Source organism: Lytechinus variegatus, chromosome 4 (genome assembly GCF_018143015.1).
Source record: "Lytechinus variegatus isolate NC3 chromosome 4, Lvar_3.0, whole genome shotgun sequence".
Lineage (NCBI taxonomy): Eukaryota > Metazoa > Echinodermata > Echinoidea > Temnopleuroida > Toxopneustidae > Lytechinus > Lytechinus variegatus.
Genome location: NC_054743.1, coordinates 26,774,345 through 26,799,054, shown reverse-complemented (window position 1 = coordinate 26,799,054; position 24,710 = coordinate 26,774,345). Strand labels below are relative to the sequence as shown.

Sequence of the window (24,710 nt, the reverse complement as noted above, 5' to 3'; positions counted from 1 at the left end):
TTACTGCTCTGTGAATTACTTCTGCTTCATAATATGTAACTCTGTGTCATGTTTATAGATGCTGCTCTGCCTAATCATGTTTTATCATATATATTTATTCTTTGAACATTACAATGCAATACTAGTAAACCTAAGATATGAAGGGGCAATGTTACATCTGCTTTGAAACTTAATTTTCCTTTCATGGAAAATGAAAGCAAATATATTGAATAATTTTTCAAAATTAGAGTAAAAACTAAAATCATTTATGTGACAATAATCAAATAACCATCTTATACAAAATTCATTCAATAATAATAATAAAAAAACCCTATGAAATATAAATTGTAATGAAAAAAAAAACTACCTTTGACCTTGCTGTATTAACGTGAAATTATACTCATCTAATTTCTGATACATATTTCCATAGTATTCAAGTTTAATAAAAGACAGATTGATAATTTCAACATTACCATGAAATTCACATATTAAACTGGTAATTGATTTCTTAAAACCCTATCTAGGCCGAGGTACTTTGGGAGATCACATGGGGGGGGGGGGGCTCGCTGGCCCCCTAAAGATCTCGGTAGTCGAAAATTGGCACACAAGTTGTTTAGGACATAATCTACAAAATTATATAGTAATTTATTTCATGCAAATTACCATTAATTATTTATGCTAATTTATGCATAATTAGTATCCAAATCATACCTTTTCCTCTAAATAAAGCTCCAAAATGTCCTAATTTTGGGTGTAATAACTCTTTGTGGTGTTGTTAGCAAATGTATGTACAGAATAAAAATTGTGATATCAGATCAATTTCTTATGCTTTATATTGTTTTTGTAATTTCTTATGCATTTCTTTGTTTTTTTCTACCTTGTTTTTCATTCTTTTATCAATGAACTTTGTTGGAGACTCTCAAGAGATCATATAAACATAAAGAGCATAAAATAAATCCATCTATACCAGCAAAATTAAAAATAATCATACATTTATGATTTTTGGTTGAAAACACAAATTGCATCAACTTTGTACATGAAATCACATTTTTGGGCAAATTTGGGTCTGACATGCTCTTACAAAATGATGCGTAATTTTGAAACCGCGTACCCAGGCATCGCAAATTTGGTCTAAAAAAATGCACAAGACTTAGAGTACAATGTCACCGAGCAGCATGGTAAAAAAAATTGTGCAGCAAAAATATCGCGCAAATGTTGGGAGGGGGCTTCGAGGTCCCCCAGCCTACGTTGATACAAGTTCAATTACCCCTAAGTGACCTTTGGTAACTTTACCATCAATTTAATTCTTTGATCAATCGTTAAGTTATGTGTTACAGCTCCCAGGTAGCCAGAATTTCAGCTGAGCCATCATGTATTCTCTCACCATGATGTTAATAATAGTTTGCCAAACTCATTCCTTCCAGTAACATTTATCAATGCTTTTATACTACTGCTTGTCTCACCTACCAACAATAAGGTTTCATAAAGCTTTTGTACATGTAGGACTCAACACTAAAAACCCTAACCTTACATCGTAGACGAAATTAAGCCAGGAGTCATTGTCGCAGGAGCATTTGTTGTGTCACCCTAATTGCTTTCTTTTCCACGCCTCATTCGATATTAATTTACCTCACTATCTCTGGTCTGGCAATACCAGATTATCCCATTGCTTTTCACAGAGACAGGTGTCAGCAAATAATCCATTTGCAAAGTCAAAACAGACAGACTTTAAGTTCAGGCAAATATATTATCCATGCTTGTCATCAAGTTCTAGTGTGTTCACTCTAATTCATCATTCTTTCCTTTTCTTCTTTACATCACTCTGGTTATCTTCTGTTTGTTCCTTTGTCCTCTTGAGGGCTTTGACCTTCCTGATCTGTAGCTTGGCCAAGTCTTGTTTCTCCATGTGAACTCTGCCGTGCATGGTCTTGAAAACGTCATGGCTGATGTTTTTCTTCTTCTTTGGCTGGTGATGAAAGAAATATGTCGGAGAATGATTAGGAAAATATGTTGTGATGTGGTCCGACATGACCATCATCCGCATCATCATCTTCATCATCACCATCATCATCACCATCATCACCATCAAAAACATCATCATCATTATCATCATCATCATAATCACCACCACAACCACCTAGCATCATCATAATCACTTTCGTACAATGTCACTCTTGATATGTGGCACCTTTTAGATGGGTCAGCAGCCAGCTTTTTCCATCAAGATGCAAGACGAGATCTCTGATGCAAGACAAGATTTCTGAGTAGCATAAAATCTAAAGCTCTGATTGGCTGAATCATCATCATCATCATCACCACTGCCATCATGATCATCAATTCATCATAATCATCAATTCATTATCATCATATGTTTAAATTCAAGAGAATAAAATAAAAATTGTTCAAGGACACACATCCACCATCAACAAAACATTAATCCTGGAGAATTTGTATAGGACTAATAAGAGCAATCCCATAATGTAATCACCTGATTTGTACAATTTCTGACCCCCATTTTCCCCATTTTCCCCATTCTCTTTAATAATTAATTTCAGAGAATATTACAACTTTTCATATGTACTAGAAAACAAAGACAAATCATTTTGAGGTCACGCAAAATAAGGGGTTGGATGAGAATATCTACTGAAATTGCCCATGAATATACATTAAGTTATACGACACCTAGAGAGATCCTTGTCATCTGATTGGTTGTTCGATATCAACCATTCAGTCCATTTTACAATGACGTCATCATCCACGCAATTGTTAACCCATTCATCATGAAATTTTGGATCCATACGATTTTGTACATTGCACGCTTGCCGAGACCACTGGCACCACACGTCAAAACACTGTTTGAAGCATGTAATATTTAATATTTATCACTGTCACATGTACACGTGCGACAATCAACAGGCCGTGCTCGCTCAGCTGAACGCACCTTTGCATCTTAATTAAAAAATGTCAAATGAAAAGGATCTATTTTAAGGCGTCATATAAACAAATAATGTTTTTCATTCATGCTATGGACAAAATATTTTATTCCGTGAATGATATTTCATCTTTCACCTCATAAAACATTCTGGCTATCGCACTCATAAACATTCATTATTTGTATATTATGTTCAAATGAAAAACTTACAATTCTCAAAATACAAATGAAATTACCTTGAGGGCCTTTGGTTTCTTGCATGCTCTCTTGAATAGATCTTGTGAAGCCAGTCTATTTCTTCTTAAGACCAAGTCTAAAGATGGTCCTATCTCTGTCAGCTCTACGCGAGGTGTTCGGCTCCCCGATTTCTTCAACAAGACTCTGAAAATAACACAGCAAGCAGTTTCAATATGCCAATTATTTTTTTTTGAGCTGATGAAATTTTAACTAATACAATGACCTCTGATGCACAATCACTTTATGGGGGTATGGGCTCTAAGTTTTTGTTTGGACATAGGCATAAAACCTTGAAACTCATTCCTATTTTTTAGAGTAATTTAGGCTGAAAAGTGTACAAATTTTTAAGGATTTCTTTAAAACTTAAAAGTGACCCATGTTTTACAAATAGAGAAAAAAAATGACAAGCCAAAAAATAAAATATATAAATGAATAAAAAAATCAAAATAAAATGTCATCATTCAAGATTGAAAAAGGGGGTATGTTTAGGGACTTTCCGGCTCAAAGCCATATCCAATGCTCAAGGATTTTTGACAAAAGCCCTGAGTGACGACCTATCACGATGACACATTCCTTTATGCCAAATCCAATTTCATGAAATAGGTTCCAATACTTTCAAATTTATGATATTTAAGAATTAAATCTTGGTTAAAATTTAATGTCAATGAGACTGCTGCCTCAGTTGGAAAAGTGGCCACTATGTCTCACTTCTGCTATGCAGGCAAGCCAAAATGTGTCTGAACTTTGTTGCACTATCTCTGAACAAGCCTTACATGTAAGGCTTAAACTTCAAATCAGAGAATGTGCAGACCAACCTTTCATTCTTCTTTTCCCCCTTGTATCATATCTAAAAAGAGATCACTTTTGATTTTATTTTTTTTCTGGTGCTTACTTGTAACTCCTCATGAGGATCTTCCCATCAATAGCTGTAAAACTGAGGACACACTCCATTCCACCTAATCTAACAGCATCTACTACTGGACCACGGAAAAAATCTGAAAACAAAAACAAACACATAGAGAGGCAACGTCACAAAATTATGAATCTTTTTTGCATCTGATCCCAATTCTCTCCCTTCTCACTCCATTTCATGATATGCAATAGCCATAATATAAGTGCATTACAATTTTTCAAATGAACTGGAAAATGACGAATAATCATTTCTTGAGTCATATATTAAATGGGGTTGGAAAAACACATTTTATGGAATTTCTCCCAAAATACAAAAAAAAAGCAAATGAAATGTGATGTCACAAAATAAAAAAAATTAAAATTTATGGAATTTCTCCCAAAATACAAAAAAAAAGCAAATGAAATGTGATGTCACAAAATAAAAAAATTTAAAATTTATGGAATTTCTCCCAAAATACAAAAAAAAGCAAATGAAATGTGATGTCACAAAATAAAAAAAATTAAATATTAATTCTTCTAAAACAGAGTTTTCCCCAAACCACTTTAATCAACAATCTAACCTTTTATTTTCAATATTGTATTTTCTCACAACACTGCATCATTGTGACCTTAAAACTGAATAAATCCACATATTATAAGTGCTTCCTTGAGAAAAAAGAGAGGACATATTTCCCACATTGGAGGGGGGGGGGGGGGTAGAGGTCAGTCAGTATCACTCTCAAAAAGCTTGATACCAAAGTATTAAACGGAAGGTGATGACATTTTTAAACGTGCTTGTTGTGAACAGTGCCATGAAAATTGATTGACTTGACAGAATGTCAGCAAAAGAGGGCCTGGATTCTAATTGATACATTCACTAGCATACCACACGGAAGGGGAGGGGTGCAGGACAGATTGCCCCCTACGACAGGATTTTGATGAAATGATGGGGACACTTGTTCCAATTTTTTTTTGCCCAGGTACGCCAGCTGTATACATCACAGCGAAAGAAAAAAAGTTGGCATCAACCATTGTATGTTATACCTATGAGTAAGTTCTTAAGCTTCTGGTGTATATGGTCATTATCAAACAGCTCTCCAGTAAACATCAGACAAGGCTTAGTCCCAGATGTACACTTTGATGTCTGTAACAAACAGGAATGACAAAAGTGGTTAGCTTTGAAATACACTCTAGGATAAATATTTTTACAAGTCAAATTGTCATTCAAATCCACATAAAACACTTGCTTTAACAAGTGTAATACTCTTATTTGTCCATGTTTTTTTTAATTTTTAAAACATATTCATATTGTCAGGGAAGGCGGAGGGGGCGAGGGGTAGGAGTGCAGACACTGCAGTGAGATCAATATAACAATGAAAATGCACTAGTTTTTCTAGCTACATTTCAGCAACTTTAAACTTTAATAGAAAGATTTGATTTATCAGCATACAAGTATATTCTAAGCTCGTTGTTTTGCTTAATACAGCAATGCTTTCAATAAGACTGAGTTAAGATCTGAATATCGAGCTTAAAACAGAGACACAAGTCTTCCTCGTCATGACATGGAACCGCACAAGCTTACAGCAAGTTGCTCAAACCTATTCATCATAAAATATGCTTGAAAACATTCATCTTTATTCTGAACAAACAGCCTCTGCCAGGCAGCAATTGATCTTGGTTGACCATAATACATGTAATCATGCCATAATTCACCAAGTATATCTCAGATTAAAACCAATGATACATACGTATAACAGGCAACGTATAAATCAAGTAAGCCTAATGATACTAAATTTCCTTTCAAGGCAACAACTTAAAGGTCAAGTCCACCACATGCACATGAGAGAATCGATGACGTCCCTAACTCACTATTTCTTTTGTTTTTTATTGTTTGAATTATACAATATTTCAACTTTTACAGATTTTACAATAAGGAGCAACTTGACTGAACCACAAAATGTTAAACAGTGGTAATTCCAAATGTTCAGGACGAAATAAAACTTTGTTTCACAGGACAATGAGGAAAAATTAGAATATTTTATATTTCATGTAATAAAATACAAGAGAAATAGTGAGTGATGTCATCAGTTCTCTCATTTGAATACCGACCGAAATGTGCATATATTTTGTGAAATTAAGCGAAATTTAAAAATGTCATAACTTTCTTATTTTACATCCGATTTTGAAGAAATTTTCAGTATTGTGCTTGTTGGATTTTTCTCTTTTTAATTTTATTCAAATCAACTTTTTGTTGGAGTGGACTTATCCTTTAATTCAGCATAAAAAAAAATATCAGCTGTCAATTCAATCACAATTACAATTATTCAGGTCAGACAGGAATGTGAAGAGTTTTCACCAAGTGGCCAGTAATTCATCAGGATATCTACAATATCACTATAATTAGAATACTTCTGAGAGGCATTGCCTCCATGTGTAAGGCATGCTGCTTGGGTAGATGGGGTTTTATCAGATATGTTCCTGTATTCTTCTATTTCATCTAATAGTATGAACTTGATTATCAGTACCCTCACCTTAAATGAATGCATAGATTTGAAGTTCTCAACACCAAGTTCTATCATATCCAGCGTATGATACTCAAACATTCGACCTGTAAAAAAAAAGAGAGGAATGGGAGAGGAAATAAGGGAGGGAAAGCCTACATAGGTTTCCATGACACTTGACTCAACAGGTAGTCACAGCAGGCAACCATTTTATTGGAAAATGAAGGTTATTTCCATATACATTTATATATAAGCCTTACTGTCTCAGCGAGTGTGTACATATTCCGCATGAGCAGTTGCGCTATGGGAAAAGAATAGCGCAATCATAACATATGAACATTAATGAAGCACACATCAAGTAATTATGACTGTATTTTTTTTTTTTGGGGGGGTGGATGATTACCCAAAACAAACATTACATCTTTTGTAAAATAGTAACAATTTGTCTTACAATAAACAATGTTATTATGTATACTCTATGTTCTGTCTTTTGTAATACATGGCATTACTGATAGATCCGGGGGGGGGGGGGGGGGGGGGGGGGGTACAGCCGGAGATCAACGGAGCGTTGTGTTATTCAATCAAAGAAGTTTATTAGAGATCTTATGACATGGCTGATGTGTACATTGTTCTATCATAGAGCTATTAACAGAAGGAGATCTGACTCTCTCAAACGCTTTGCCCCATGCGCGGCACCGCTAATCCCCTCTCAGCAGGGTCCCTCACGGCGCATTACAGAGGCCGCTCGTAAATCAGATAAGGAAAGTTGATCGACGCGATCAACAGCTCGGGTTTGCGCTTGCGCAGTAGTGTTTTCACCCATAATGCATTTCACATCGGCTTCACGAATTTTATGCAAACATGGCGGCTCACGATTTCGAACGTCGTGATTTCGAAGACGAAAATCTGGTTTTGGAACCAGCTGAATGCAGGCCTGACCAGATTTCACAAAAAAGAAATACGGGACAATCGACAAAGTACGCTGCATGAGCGGATCGACCGAGCCAGATCTTAAAAAAGATCAACAAAGGAGGCTACACGGTGTTTGACTTGGGGAAAAATGTACAGAATTGGAAGGGGGGGGGGGTGAACGAAATAATGAAGGAGGGAATGAAAAGGCGAACGAAAAGAGTTGAATTGAGAACGGATAGAAAGAAAAAAATGAAGGGGAAAATGAAGGAAAAAATAAAGAAAAAAAAGGAATGTTAGAATAAAATGATGAAAGATAGAATAAAAGAAAAAACGTTTCCGTCATTATTTGAAATGAATTTAGAAGGAAAGAAAAAGAAAAGAAGGAAGGGAAGATGTGTGAAAGAAAACATAAGGGAGAGAAATAAAAGAAACAAGAAAAAGGATGAGGAAAGAAAGAACGAATAAAAGAAAAATGCTTCCTTTATTCTTTGAAAGAAAGAAAGACGGGACAATCAACAAAAAAGATCAAAAAAGATACACAATGTTAGACATGTGAAAAAAATATAAAGAATTGAAAGAGAGGGTAAATGAAGGAGAGAAAGAAAAGACAAAAGAAAAGGAAAAAGGAAAGGAAAAATGAACTGAAGGGGAAAATGAAAAGAAAAACATTAAAGAAAATTAGAATAAAAGAAGGATGAAAGAAAGAATAAAAGAGAGAAAAAAGGTTTCCGTCATTCTTTGAAATGAATATAGAAAGACAAAAAAGAAAGGAAGGGAAGATGAATAGATGTGTGGAAGACAAAATAAAGAAGAGAAAGGAAAAAAGAAAGTGAGAAAGAAAAAGAAAAGGAAAGAAAGAATGAAGGAAAGAAATATTTTCCTTCATTCTTTGGAAGAAAGAAACAAAGAAAGAAGAAAATAGGGAGGAAGGAAGGGAAAGAAAATTATAAGGGAAAAGAATTGGAGGGAAAAATAAAATAAAGAATGAAAGAAAGGAGGAAAGAGAGGGAGGAAAGAATGAAGAGATGAGAAAATGACAAAAAGAGAAAATAATTGAAGGAGAGAATGAAAAAGGGGAGAGGAAGTGAGAAGGAAGCAAAGAAAAGCAAAAGGAAAGAAAGAATGAATGAATTCAGGAAATAAGGAATGGAAATTTGATAAAGAAAAGTAACAGAAAGAAGGAAAGAAAGACAAATGAACAGAGAGAGAGAGAAAGGTTCAGGAAAAAAAGATCGGAAATAAAGATAGATGGAACAAAAAAGGGCAAGCAGGAAGGATATAAGGATGAACAAAGAATGATACAAAAGAAAAAGGAAAAAAGTTCAAACTTCAAGCAAACAAAAAAATCAAGTCATCTAACAAAAATCATAATGAAGTTTGGTGTTTTTTAATCTAGTTATGAAAACTAAATAATTTGTTCCACCGATTACATCTCCAAATTAGTTTCATTGTTATCTCTGCTCGTCATCTGTTGGTTATTTGATGAAAAAAATCACCACTTTTAAATGCATTAACTACATTTTGTTCAATATTCTTAAATACGGGACAAAAAGGCGTCCCGGGAAGGGTTTGTCGGGACGCCGGGACAAAAATACGGGACAATCCCGGGAAATACGGAACGTCTGGTCACCCTGGGAGGGAGGGAAATAAAGAAAAAAGGACACAAATTAGAAGGAAAAAATATAATAAAGAATGAAAAAAAGGATGAAAGAGAGGGAGGAAAAAATTAAGGAGAGAATTTAAAAAAAGAAAATAATGGAAGGATCGAGAAAGAATGAAAAGAAAAGGGAGAAGGAAGCAAAGAAAAGTGGAAAGAAAAAATGAAGGAAAAAAGGAAATTTAAAATAGGACGGAGAGTAAGACAAACAAGGAAAGAAAAATGAACAGAGAGAGAAGATCAGGAAAGAAAGATAGGATGGAATAAAAAAAGGGCAAAGAGGAAGGATAGAATGATGCCAGAAAAAGGATATGAAAGAAAGAAAAAAGTACAATCTTAAACATACAAAAAATCTCCTAATCTAACAAAAATCATAATGATATTCGGCCTGTTTCTTAATATATCTAGAACAGAAATAGAATGTTTTAGAAATGAGGGGGGGGGGGGTCAGGTGTCCGGACACTATATATTTTGGAAGCCTTTTTTTCTTTAGATTAAACTAAAGATATGAATTCAATAATTGTAATCATCTTTTATTTTGTTCTCTAAAATAATTTTAAATCATGATTATTTTTGGTCCTAAAAATTGTAAAACTTCGCTTGTAATTATTTCCAAATGACTTTGTAACTTAAAATGAATCGTCCTGACATAGAACTGGGTATACTTCTTTGTGGTCCCAAACATGTTGTTTTTAATTTCTTTATTATGTAGAATAACAATTTTTATACTTTGTTCTCCTTTTTACTGGTTTGTAAATTAAATCTGTTCGCTCCGCGGCCCCTGCTATTTTCCAAAAACGATACAGAGACAAGAGCTGAGCGAGCACGGCTCCCGTCATTCATTACACTCACTTTCAACTTACACAAATAGGAATGCGTGGGGAACGGAGGGTACTCCACGATGCGACAATCGCCAGAGAAATGCCCCGCAGATTCGTCGTTATATTATCGATTCTATTGTTTTCTCGCAAATGATCTTGGCATGAAAATTAAGCTCAAAGTATGCTTTTTCTCCGTATTATAATTTCTAAACCAGGTACGGTTAGGAAAAGATTTAAGTACGGAAGAAAGACAGACATACTTAAAATGACCAATCTCCAACTTCCTCCGTTTGTAATTTTGTTGAGTCAATTCAGATTGCAACGTATTTGGTATGTATGCAAAGGGGATCATCTCAGAAGTTCAACCATACATAAAAGACGTACATCAGGAATCCGTACAAAGAGATATGGATGTTAGAAGAACAGCAAGTCGTGTTTCAATTTTGAAAAAAAAATGAGCTCGGGGGAAGTTATGTGGGAGAACGTTGTTTACGGCGGTGCCTCGCAGGGTCCTTCAAAAAATCTCTGACCTCAGATTTTACGAGGGGGCTTATCGCGTTATGTAAGCTTGCTCTAACTTTGGCCTGGCGGCTCGCCGATTGATGTTAGATATCGTTCCTTCGCCCGAAGGAAGCAATAACAAAGGATTAACAGAGGAATTGGAAGACGGTTCTCCTTCTCTGTTAGCTCCATGGTTGTATCTAGATGTTCCCTTGTGACACCGTGCCTCCCCCCCTTTGAGAAGCAAAATTAAAAATTTGTAATGTAAAAATGCCATTAAAACAGAGGTGTGCCCCCTCGTTTGAAAGTACAGACCTTGATCTTGGTCAAGAACCTTTTTTTTTGTCAAATTTTTCCTCTGAAAAATTGTGCCCCCCCCTTTAGGAAAATTCTGGATCCGCCTCTACATGGCATTATCATATCTTTTCTTAGACAGTACTTTGTGACATTCCTAGACCATATTATGTGACATTAAACAAAGTGACTTACCAAAGACCAGGTTATGGGGTCTTTTCTTGGAATGAGAACCAAAAGCAAACAGTGAGGCATCGTTCTTCTGTGCCATGAACTCCAAAGAAGTCTGATCTTCAAATGGACGCATGATGTTTTTTCTGTAAGTCATGAAATGAAGGAACAAACAAAGACATATTGATAGTCCTTGGTGGGTCTCGATTTTTTTTTAACTTTTAGTAAAAAACTGCATATATTCATGAAACTGGTGAAAGAGGTTGACTTTTGCACTATTTGAGGCATATGTAAGATTGCTATGGAAGACAGAAAAAAATAGTCATAGTTGGACAATTCCACTGTCAACCAGCGATAAAATATCACTTTTTTGTTGAAATTAATAAGACTTTCAGAACCTTGGGGTTAGCAGTCCTAAAATAAAGCACTGGTGTTGCCACACCCAACAGTTACTCTTGGTCTGACTCTAACAATCATTTCCTAAACTTGTATTCACTTGCATTAATTCTCATATAAAATGTAGGTAGGATATTTTTTTTGGATACTCTCCCAGATTAGGGGAATAAAATTAAAGTACGCTGATAAAATTTGTAATTGTAACAATGTTATGACAAGCAAGCAAGTAGGCAAAAAAGGCCACTTATGGAAGCACAAGTTCCTGTCCAAATTTTATGAAAACCCTCAGAACTGGCCACTCTGTCCCCATCAGGGACACAAGTGCCTATATCTTTATTTGTTTATGTCCTCACCTCTTTAACATCTGACTGTGTGGTTTCCTGAGCATGTGTAACTCTGTAAGCAATGCTGTTATCCTCTCACTGGTATGACCACCTCGAATCATCAACGAGGTCTTGGTGTTTTCAACCAGCTTTGGGTCTCTCTTTTCAAGAGCCCTTTTGACTCGTTGATTCTTAGGTTTTCTGTGGTGGGAGACATAGAAAGAGAGCAAGTTAGCTCTTATCAAAGATTTTACACTTGCAAAAAAAAAGAAGAAATGAGAAAATGAGATAAAAAAAATATAAGAGCATAAAAACATTCTATAATAAAAACTAATTTTCAAAAAAGTTTCAAAACCAAACAATTGGAGAATGGTACAATGTTTAATCAACCATTGTATTCCACATCTCAGTAAAAAAAAGAAGAAATGAGAAAATGAGATAATGGCATAAAAAACATTCTATAATAAAAACTAATTTTTAAAAAAGTTTCAAAACCAAACCATTTGAGTACGGTACAATGTTTGATTAACCGTTGTACTCCACATCTCAGTCAAACACACCTAAAGTTCTTGCCACAAGTAAACAACAATGCCTGGAGAAGGACCCCCCCCCCTCAATGGTACAACTTTGTAATCATGTTTTTCAAATTATAATCGTTTTATACCATCTGAGTCAGAAAAACCTTAAACCTCAAATCACCAATTTAAGGAAAAGATATGTCACAAACACAAAACCATTAGTCTGGGCTCCAAGTCTAAAAGTGTATTTTCTCCCTATTAATTTTAATACCATATTTATTATATACATGGTACAAAAATTATTTAGGATAATCATTATTTTTTACTGTGATGTAATTTTTGATCTGTGTAAAAGTAAGGCTATTTCTTTTGTATTTTATTATATGAAATATTTTTATTTTCTCGTCATTGTCATGTGAAATGAAGTTTCATTCCTCCCTGAACACGTGGAATTCCATTATTTTAACATTTTGTGCTTCAGGCAAGGAGGTCCTTAATCGTCAAATTCGTAAAAATTGAAATATTGTATAATTCAAACAATAAAAAACAAAAGAAATAGTGAGTGGGTGACATGATCGACTCTCTCATTTGGATGTAACTGGCTCATTCATATAACTTTTTTTGTTGAAAATAAGCGAAACTTTGAAATGTCATAACTTTCTTATTTTACATCCGATTTTGATAAAATATTCAGCATTGTGCTTGTCTGATTTTTCTCTATTGATTCAAATCAACATTTTTCTGAGGTGGACTTGACCTTTAACTAGAGTCTATATAGATCAATGTACATGCACATTTTACCAAACTCTTTAAGTTTAATTCTATATTTTCATCACAATCCAATCAGGTACAGGAATAAAGTACTTCTTCTGTAGATATTCTGGTTTTCACTTCAGGCATTTGAAAATTTATCTAGATAGTTTGAAATTAAGCTTTACATGTTCTAACTTTCACACCTAGATATTTGTGTCTGTGATTTCGACCGTCATGATTGATGATCTGTTCTAAATTTTTATAATTGACCACATAATATCACACTTCTATTTTGAGGTCCTTTTTGGCAATTGGCATAGTTATACTATAGTATACCCATGTAGTCATGGCATGGCGCCGATAATGATAAAAATGATGACACTGTCTTCACCATGTTGACAGGGTCGGAGATGGACTCGCTCGGAGTCAGACTCAGTAAATAAATGTCACGAGGGTTGGTGCTGTCTCTTAAGTCTTGGCCTGGCCGAGCAGAGTTGAAGGGGCTTCACAGGGTGGCCAGACGTCCTGTATTTTCCCGGGATCATCCCGTATTTTGCTCCATTGTCTCAACATCCCTACAAACCCTTCCCGGGTCGCCTACATGTATTTGTCCCAATTTTCAGAATATTGAACGAAATATAATTAATACATAGAAAAGTGAATAATTTTTATCAAATAACCAACAGATGACGAAGCAGAGACAACAATAAAATCAACTAGACTTTAATTCGTCATGCGGACGAATTAGGTGGTCTGTCTTTATACTCGCCATCATGATCACTATTACCATGTTCATGCATATCAATATGATCTTCATGATGACAACGGAATGCTCATTATGGATGGAATACTTGTGAAATACGGGAGATGATAAAGCACTGAAAAAGGTCTCTTTGAGATATGACAATACATGTGATATGAAAAAAAGTAATTAAAATCTGTTTTATCTTGCTAAATTTAAACTTTTATACCTTTTAATTATCATAAAGGATCATGTAAGAAGTGGCAAAAAGAAAAAAAAAATGAAAAAAAAAAATCATCTTGTTCACCCCAGGACTCGAACCCGCGCCCTTTAGAAAGCAGTCAAAGCCCATAGAGAATACACGTAAGCAATTTTGAGAATTACAAGTCCAATTTTGCAAGCGAAATACGGGCATGATCCCGGCATCTGATCAAAAAATCGAGGGCACATTTTCGAAAGCTTAGAATCTCGGCTACAACATACTAAAAGCTCAGGGAAAACTGACAAGAAACAATGGAGATATGGCTCACGAAATAGAGGAATGTCGAATCTAGTTTTGAGAAAAAGTCATGTCCCATAGAGATTACACGCAAAACACATGTGATATGAAAAAAGCAATTATAATCTGTTTTATCTTGCTAAATTTAAACTTTTATACCTTTTAATTATCATAAAGGATCATGTAAGAAGTGGCAAAAAGAAAAAAAAATGAAAAAAAATCATGTTGTTCACCCCAGGACTCGAACCCGCGCCCTTTAGAAAGCAGTCAAAGCCACGATATTCCCCATAGAGAATACACGTAAGCAATTTTGAGAATTACAAGTCCAATTTTGCAAGTGAAATACGGGCATGATCCCGGCATCTGATCAAAAAATGAAGGGCACACTTACGAAAGCTTAGAATCTCAGCTACAACATACTAAAAGCTTAAAGAAAACTGACAAGAAAAAATGGAGATATGGCTCACGAAATAGAGGAATGTCGAATCTAGTTTTGAGAAAAAATCATGTCCCATAGAGATTACACGTAAAATGAGGAAAAATGACAGGCCTCTTTTCATCGCTGTTTTACGCAATGATGCGTTTCTCAAAACGAAGATTCATGTTAACTGAGGAGAAAGAGTCGGCTAATGTATAAAATGAATAATTTAGATATGATTGATAATCTTCATTCTAGACATCCTAAGAATAAATTTTGACCATTGCTCAATGTGATTATTAATGTTTCCCATAGACTTTACACGTAAGCAATTTTGAGAATTACAAGTCCAATTTTGCAAGCGAAATACGGGCATGATCCCGGCATCTGATCAAAAAATCGAGGGCACATTTTCGAAAGCTTAGAATCTCGGCTACAACATACTAAAAGCTCAGGGAAAACTGACAAGAAACAATGGAGATATGGCTCACGAAATAGAGGAATGTCGAATCTAGTTTTGAGAAAAAGTCATGTCCCATAGAGATTACACGCAAAACACATGTGATATGAAAAAAACAATTATAATCTGTTTTATCTTGCTAAATTTAAACTTTTATACCTTTTAATTATCATAAAGGATCATGTAAGAAGTGGCAAAAAGAAAAAAAAATCATCTTGTTCACCCCAGGACTCGAACCCGCGCCCTTTAGAAAGCAGTCAAAGCCACGATATTCCCCATAGAGAATACACGTAAGCAATTTTGAGAATTACAAGTCCAATTTTGCAAGTGAAATACGGGCATGATCCCGGCATCTGATCAAAAAATGAAGGGCACACTTACGAAAGCTTAGAATCTCAGCTACAACATACTAAAAGCTTAAAGAAAACTGACAAGAAAAAATGGAGATATGGCTCACGAAATAGAGGAATGTCGAATCTAGTTTTGAGAAAAAATCATGTCCCATAGAGATTACACGTAAAATGAGGAAAAATGACAGGCCTCTTTTCATCGCTGTTTTACGCAATGATGCGTTTCTCAAAACGAATATTCATGTTAACTGAGGAGAAAGAGTCGGCTAATGTATAAAATGAATAATTTAGATATGATTGATAATCTTCATTCTAGACATCCTAAGAATAAATTTTGACCATTGCTCAATGTGATTATTAATGTTTCCCATAGACTTTACACGTAAGCAATTTTGAGAATTACAATTCCAATATTGCAAGTGAAAAACGGGCATGATCCCGGCATCTGATCAAAAAGTGGAGGGCACATTACCGAAAGCCCAGAATCTCAGCTATAACATATTAAAAGCTCGGCAAAACTGACAAGAAGAAATGGAGATATGGCTCACAAAATAGAGGAATGTCGAATCTAGTTTTGAGAAAAAGTCATGTCCCATAGAGATTACACACAAAATACATGTGATATGAAAAAAACAATTATAATCTGTTTTATCTTGCTAAATTTTAACTTTCATACCTTTTAATTATCATAAAGGATCATGTAAGAGGTGGCAAAAAGAAAAAAAAATGAAAAAAAAATCATCTTTTCTACCCCAGGACTCGAACCTCCGCCCTCGAGAAAGCAAGTCAAATGCGTTATCCATTGAGCCACGATATTCCCCATAGAGATTACACGTAAGCAATTTTGAGAATTACAATTCCAATTTTGCAAGTGAAATACGGGCATGATCCCGGCATCTGATCAAAAAATGAAGGGCACACTTCCGATAGCCCAGAATCTCAGCTACAACATGTTAAGAGCTCAAGGAAAGCTGACAAGAAAAAATGGAGATATGGCTCACGAAATAGAGGAATGTCGAATCTAGTTTTGAGAAAAAATCATGTCCCATAGAGATTACACGTAAAATGAGGAAAAATGACAGGCCTCTTTTCATCGCTGTTTTACGCAATGATGCGTTTCTCAAAACGAAGATTCATGTTAACTGAGGAGAAAGAGTACATTCTAAACTACAACATATTGAAATCTGGGCGAAAAACGATCTATATTCGAGAAGTTACAGCCAAATTTGCATAAATTTGATGACGTCATTTTTGAAAAAATGAAATTTTTAGTTTAGGCGCCATTTTGATGACGTCACGATATAATTTAGGGACAATGGTGACATGAAATCAAATCTACAACTAATACTCTATCGATATATGAAAAAAAATTGGGGGGTCAACGGACTTTTTAAAGAGCTACAGTGAATTTACAATAGGCATGTTTTTGCCCATATATGGCCTATAGTGAGAGCTCGCGCGCACACGTGCTGCAAACTTTAACGGGGGTTGATTTCGTTATTATTGGTCTTAGAAGGTCGATAAAGGCATCAAATTGCTCAGAATTATATTATCAATGCAAGGGTGTAAAAAAAACGGTGTTTTTGCAATGCGTTAAGGCATTACGCGCGGAAACGCACGCGCATGCGTGTGCGCGCGCAAATTATTGAAATGCTTAAAATGACCTGAAACGTACCCAAAAACTTTTATAGGCCATTTGGAGAATTTTTTTACCTTTGACCTTTACATGACCTTTGATGACATTAACAGTTGACCCTTGACCTGAAGATAATGTCATGTAAATATTGTTAATTTTTGATAATTGATAATGAAGATATGATAAAATGAAGAATTTTACAAAATGGCGCCTAGATGACGTCATCATGACCTGATGACCTTGAAAAGCTTATTTTGACGTGTCCATGACAGATCCTATAAATGACATGAAATTCAATAAAATTGACCAAGTCCATTTTGAGATAACTTGGCGACAAGAAAAATCCGTAAAAATAAATAAAGAAACTAGAATTTAATTCGTCATGCGGACGAATTAGGTGGTCTGTCATGATTTTTCATTCAGAGTCGGCTAATGTATAAAATGAATAATTTAGATATGATTGATAATCTTCATTCTAGACATCCTAAGAATAAATTTTGACCATTGCTCAATGTGATTATTAATGTTTCCCATAGACTTTACACGTAAGCAATTTTGAGAATTACAATTCCAATATTGCAAGTGAAAAACGGGCATGATCCCGGCATCTGATCAAAAAGTGGAGGGCACATTACCGAAAGCCCAGAATCTCAGCTATAACATATTAAAAGCTCCGGCAAAACTGACAAGAAGAAATGGAGATATGGCTCACGAAATAGAGGAATGTCGAATCTAGTTTTGAGAAAAAGTCATGTCCCATAGAGATTACACACAAAATACATGTGATATGAAAAAAACAATTATAATCTGTTTTATCTTGCTAAATTTTAACTTTCATACCTTTTAATTATCATAAAGGATCATGTAAGAGGTGGCAAAAAGAAAAAAAAATGAAAAAAAATCATCTTTTCTACCCCAGGACTCGAACCTCCGCCCTCGAGAAAGCAAGTCAAATGCGTTATCCATTGAGCCACGATATTCCCCATAGAGATTAAACGTAAGCAATTTTGAGAATTACAATTCCAATTTTGCAAGTGAAATACGGGCATGATCCCGGCATCTGATCAAAAAATGAAGGGCACACTTCCGATAGCCCAGAATCTCAGCTACAACATGTTAAGAGCTCAAGGAAAGCTGACAAGAAAAAATGGAGATATGGCTCACGAAATAGAGGAATGTCGAATCTAGTTTTGAGAAAAAATCATGTCCCATAGAGATTACACGTAAAATGAGGAAAAATGACAGGCCTCTTTTCATCGCTGTTTTACGCAATGATGCGTTTCTCAAAACGAAGATTCATGTTAACTGAGGAGAAAGAGTACATTCTAAACTACAACATATTGAAATCTGGGCGAAAAAAACGATCTATATTCGAGAAGTTACAGCCAAATTTGCATAAATTTGATGACGTCATTTTTGAAAAAAATGAAATTTTTAGTTTGGGCGCCTATTTGATGACGTCACGATATAATTTAGGGACAATGGTGACATGAAATCAAATCTACAACTAATACTCTATCGATATATTAAAAAAAAATTGGGGGTCAACGGATTTTTTAAAGAGCTACAGTGAATTTACAATAGGCATGTTTTTGCCCATATATGGCCTATAGTGAGAGCTCGCGCGCACACGTGCTGCAAAGTTTAACGGGTGTTAATTTCGTTATTAATGGTTGTAGAAGGTTGATCAAGGTATCAAATTGCTCAGAATTTTATTAGCAATGCAATGATATTAAAGAAACGATTTTTTTGCGTTGAGTTAAGGTGTAACGTGCGGAAACGCGCGCGCATATGTGCGCGCGCAAATTTTTGAAATGCTTAAAATGACCTGAAACGTACCCAAAAAAATTTATAGGTCATTTGGACGATTTTTTTACCTTTGACGCGCGCGTCATGACCTCTACATGACCTTTGATGACATTGACATTTGACCCTTGACATGAAGTTAATGTCATGTAAATATTGTTAATTTTTGACAATTGATAATGAAGATATGATCAAATGAAGAATTTTACAAAATGGCGCGTAGATGACGTCATCATGACCATATGACCTTGAAAAGCTTATTTTGCCGTCTCTATGATAGATTCTATATATGACGAAAAAATCAGCAAAATTGATTCAGCCAATTTCGAGAAAAGTTGGCGACAAAAAATAGGTACAATGAATAAAGAAATAAAGAAAGAAAATTCTGACGAAATCAATAGGTGATCTGTCTTAGACAGACCACCTAAAAATCATGTCCACCCGCGGACTCGAACCCCTGCCTGCATGATTGAATGAGATGCAAGTCTGACGCCTAACCGATTGAGCTAGCATATTTCCCATAGACTTTACACGTAAGCAAATTTGAGAATTACAATTCCAATTTTGCAAGCGAAATACGGGCATGATCCCGGCATCTGATCAAAAAATGGAGGGCACACTTCCGAAAGCTTAGAATCTCAGCTACAACATACTACAGGCTCAGGGAAACCCGACAAGAAAAAATGGAGATATGGCTCACGAAATAGAGGAATGTCGAATCTAGTTTTGAGAAAAAGTCATGTCCCATAGAGATTACACGCAAAATGAGGACAAATGACATGCCTCTTTTCATCGCTGTTTTACGCAATGATGCGTTTCTCAAAACGAAAAGTTATGTTAACTGAGGAGAAAGAGTACATTCTAAACTACAACATATCAAAATCTGGGTGAAAACCAATGTATATTCGAGAAGTTACAGCCAAATTTGCATAAATTTGATGACGTCATTTTTGAAAAAATGAAATTTTTAGTTTGGGCGCCATTTTGATGACGTCACGATATAATTTAGGGACAATGGTGACATGAAATCAAATCTACAACTAATACTCTATCGATATATGAAAAAAAAATTGGGGGTCAACGGACTATTTAAAGAGCTACAGTGAATTTACAATAGGCATGTTTTTGCCCATATATGGCCTATAGTGAGAGCTCGCGCGCACACGTGCTGCAAACTTTAATGGGTGTTAATTTCTATATTAATGGTTGTAGGTTGATAAAGGTATCAAATTGCTCAGAATTTTATTAGCAATGCAATGATATTAAAAGAAACGGTTTTTTCTTCGCTGCGTTAAGGTGTAACGCGCGGAAACGCGCGCGCATACGTGCGCGCGCGCAAATGTTTGAAATGCTTAAAATGACCTGAAACGTACCCAAAAAAAATTATAGGTCATTTGGACGATTTTTTTACCTTTGACGCGCGCGTACGCGCGCGTCATGACCTCTACATGACCTTTGATGACATTGACATTTGACCCTTGACATGAAGTTAATGTCATGTAAATATTGTTAATTTTTGACAATTGATAATGAAGATATGATCAAATGAAGAATTTTACAAAATGGCGCGTAGATGACGTCATCATAACCATATGACCTTGAAAAGCTTATTTTGCCGTCTCTATGATAGATTCTATATATGACGAAAAAATCAGCAAAATTGATTCAGCCAATTTCGAGAAAAGTTGGCGACAAAAAATAGGTGCCATGAATAAAGAAATAAAGAAAATTCTGACGAAATCAATAGGTGATCTGTCGTAGACAGACCACCTAATAAAGAAAAAAGAAAATTCTGACGAAATTAAGAGGTGATCTGTCAAAGACAGACCACCTAATAACTGTAATTTTTTGCAAGTTCTCTTTTGATTTTCTTGCTACCCATTAAATTGCAAACAAATAGTTATGAAAATTTTCTCTTCATTCTACAGTCTACACACAATCATACACCCACGCAAAGTCAGCATACATACATGTACTAGGTGCAGCATGCACGTGGCTTGCACTGGCCTCCTGCATGTGGTAAGATCAGAGCGGATTCTCATTGCATGCAATTAATCTCAAAATGATAAACTGTTTTTCCACCAAAATAATCACAAAATCGGCAGGAAATTTTTAAGCTTTATAATGGATTCTCAGATTACGGATATAGTGATGTAATCGGAGGAGAAATCCTATTATTGAGTTTTTATTATTAGATCTAGTTGTTTAAGCTTCCGTTAAGAGTCTTGTTGTGATCGGTGCGAACTTCTAATGGGATGAGAGCTGCCAATGTGTGATGCCACAATGTTTTATCTAATTTTTAAGTTTGACAATGTTTCACTTTGAAATTTTATTTATTTCTAAAACATTTTTGTTTTTAAAAGAATTAAAAATATACATATAAACAAGTGGAGCAACTCTGGCAGTCTCACCCGCATCGCGCGATTCAATATAGCAGCAGTGCTCAGATCTTCATTTTTGAGGAGCGCGATCGCGCTGGTGCTCCTACTGCGCTCCTTAAAAAAAACAAGGAGAGCAAAAAATCGCGCTCCTCAAAAAAAAAAAAAAATTGATGAAAAAAAATTGCTAAAATTTCACATTTCACATCTTTAAATCCATGAAATGGCCTTCTTTTTTCCATAATTCCTTGAAATTACTTTGATTTAGTTGAAATCTATCAGAAAAATGAAGAATATTCATCTCTTTCCCGACTCTGATTTTAATTTAATCTCGGTAAATATTGCAGTCCCATATGTAGATTTTCATGGCAACACCATGGAAGTCTACATGTGGGACTACAATATTTACCGAGGTAAGTTCAAATCAGAGTCGGGAAAGTGGTGAATATTCTTCATTTTTCTGATAGTTCTCAACTAAATCAAAGTAATTTCAAGGAATTATGGAAAAAAGAAGGCCATTTCATGGATTTAAAGATGTAAAATGTGAAATTTTAGCAATTTTTTTTTCATTTTTTTTTTAGCAGGAGCGCGTACCGGTACGACATCTTGTAAACGTATTGACGTGAGTGACCCAGGACTAGTTTCACCACAGATTAATTAATAGCTAACACAGCTATTGCATATATACAATGTTAAGAAAAATCTACAATTTATCATACATGTATTGTGTAATGAATTGATTTGAGCTCCTCACGGAGAGCGGTTCTGAAGAGCTCAATTGAGCTCCTCAAAAAAATAAGGAGAGCGATTTATTGAGCTCCATGAAATTATAAACGTGAAGGACTAAGTGCTGCCTTTGAAAATTACTATAAAATAATAAATTATTCACAAGTTTCATGAACTAGGTCCATATATTTTTTTAAGTTATGATGACATTTCAGAAACTTAACCTTAGGTTAAGATTTTGATGTTGATTCCCCCCTACATTGTCTAAGTTCATTGACCCTAAATGACCTTTGACCTGGTCATGTGATCTGAAACTCAGGCAAGATGTTCAGTAATACTTGATTAACCTTATGGCCATATTCTACACGGTTTTAGGAGCAGTGAACGATGGTACAGTCATCTGCCTGTTCGAGTCAACATCGTCGTCTGCCCTTGTTCACTACAGATGCAAATACTTTAGATTTCACTCGACTTTTACGTGTACGTACGTCCACGTGAAACAGCGCGATAACCAGCGGGTCATGACACGCTGCCCGACCCAGAAGATCTGGCGCACCATCACCTGGCAACCCGGTCGGGTGATGAGAAGGTGAAACTTGTGCACACATGCCCTTTCACTTGCTTTGATTCCTTTTTACGTGAGTTAGATTTTTTTTTTTAATATCCCCTTTATTCAAAACAAAACAAAGGGAAGTTACAAATAATGAAAATAAGTCCAGGTTACTCGTTTTTTTAGGACGAAGTACAGGACTAATGAAAAAATACAGATACACAATATATAACATATCGCAATCAAATTTACATGAAACGATATTAACGATTATACATGGTGATTGCAGAAAAACATGAAACGATTATACATAGTGATTGCAGAAAAATATATCAATGTATATTTTGGAGATCAGAAAGCAATTTCAAATATGGTAAACATAATGCATTGTACAACTTACATAATTTTGTGAAAAGTCACTGAAAACTGTGTTTTAAAAGGGAAAGGTTGATCTACACGCTGGGCTTGAACGGTTAAAACAAATGTCACTAACGACAACGTGCACGTCGTCTATGATTTAGGAGAACTGCAAAATGGATGTGGCGAGGTTCTCGTTTTGATAGTGGACGTGTGTGACCTGAGGCAATGGCAGGCCAAAAAATGACGTCATCTCGTACTAGTCCTCCATGTCGACGTACGTTTCTAAAAGTGCTCACTTTCTAAGTTATGCTGTCATTTCAAAATCTTAACCTTTGGTTAACATTTGGTGTTGACGCTGCCGTCGGAAAAGCGGTGCCTACGGTTTCACTCTGCTTCACAAGTGAGACAAAAACCCCCCACAAATATCATTAAGATTTCTGTTAGATGATTGGATTTTTATTTGTTTCCTTGAAGTTTGAACTGTTTTCCTCTTTCTTTTTTTTTCTATCCTTTCTTCATCCTTCCTACATGTTGCTTTCCTTTTTCTCCATCTTTATTTCCAATCTTTCTTTCCTGATCCTTTCTGTCGTTCGTTTTTCTTTCTTTCCTTCTTCTCTTACTTTCATTCTTTTTGAAATTTCTATCTTTTATTTCCTTCATTCTTTCTATCCTTAAACTTTTCTTTGCTTCCTCCGCCCTTCATCTTTTTCTTTTCGTTCTCTCTCCTTCCATTATTTTCTTTTTTCATTCACTCAGGACTCCCTCTTTCATTCTTTATCCCTTCTAATTATTTTCCTGTATTCTTTCTTTCCCTTCCGTTTTTCTTCTGTTTCTTTCAAAGAATGAAGGAAACATTTTTATTTCCTTCATTCTTTCTTTCCTTTTATTCTCTCTTTCACACAACTATTCCTCTCCCCTACCTTTCTTTTTCTTACTTTCTGTATACATTTCAAATGACGGAAACCTTTCTTTCATCCTTTTATTTCAATGTTTTTCTTTTATTTTTCCTTCATTTTTTTCTTTCTTTCCTCTCAATTTATATCTTTTCTTTCCTTTCTCCATTCTTTTGTTCATCCTCCCTTCCTTTTCTTTATAATTTTCTTCACAAGTCTAACATTGTGTAGCGGCCTTCTTTGTTGACTGTCTTTATCAAGACCAGGGGAGTGTTTCATCAACATCTGATTGGCTGTGAGGCACTGTTACTATGGTAACTGTCGGATAAAATGGGACTTGTCGGATAAAACGTCCAACAAGTCCTTTCATGAAACGCTCCCCTGGCTCGGTCAATCTAGCTTGCAACGCGGCGTGCTTTGAGTTTGACTTGGACAGTTGAGTTGTTGATTGTCCTGCATTTGTGAAATCTAGATCTAGTCACCCTGGGGCTTCGTCATGGCCGTGAATCGGTTAGCATGGTTAGGTTAGCGGACAATAAGCTCAGGACACTATCTGCAATTTAGTAAAAAAAAGTTAGACAGTTTCGATAAACGGGCCCCAGATCAGGCAGCCAGCAGCACGATCCTGGCCCGACCGACTACCACTACAGCCCCCCGCGGTAGCGGTCCCAGGGTAACGCGGCGACTGTGGACGGTGGAGCTCAATATCGAAGAAGGCGTAAATCAAGGTAAACAATTGTGATCATATACCGAGTAATAGAACGATTATTTGAAATTGAATTTATTAATGTTCCTTACACTATCCGCTGCATCCTCCTGTAGTAAAGAAATTTATTCAGTGTTGTTTTTTAGTGATTATTAAGGGTATTCTTGAGCTCACACCGCAATGGCACACACGTGGAACTGCAACTGTGGTATCATTTGGCCTAGGCTTTGTTCAATAAGATTTGAATCGAATCTGTTATTATTATTATTAAAATAGACCTATTTATAATGATTTAGTGAA

At 35.5% G+C, this 24,710-nt stretch overlaps 1 protein-coding gene across 1 annotated transcript; it reads right to left on the bottom strand.

Annotated features, from left to right (window-relative positions):
* Window positions 1–694: 694 nt before the first annotated feature.
* On the bottom strand, window positions 695–24,609 carry LOC121413721 (ribosome production factor 2 homolog). Its single transcript, XM_041606645.1, has 8 exons — window positions 24,503–24,609; window positions 11,646–11,816; window positions 10,921–11,042; window positions 6,571–6,647; window positions 5,084–5,183; window positions 4,041–4,143; window positions 3,148–3,292; window positions 695–1,945 (listed from the first exon to the last, which is right to left on the bottom strand). The coding sequence occupies exons 1-8, from the start codon at window positions 24,514–24,516 to the stop codon at window positions 1,772–1,774; spliced, it is 906 nt and encodes a 301-aa protein (XP_041462579.1). The 5' UTR covers window positions 24,517–24,609; the 3' UTR covers window positions 695–1,771.
* Between the last annotated feature and the right edge of the window lie 101 nt (window positions 24,610–24,710).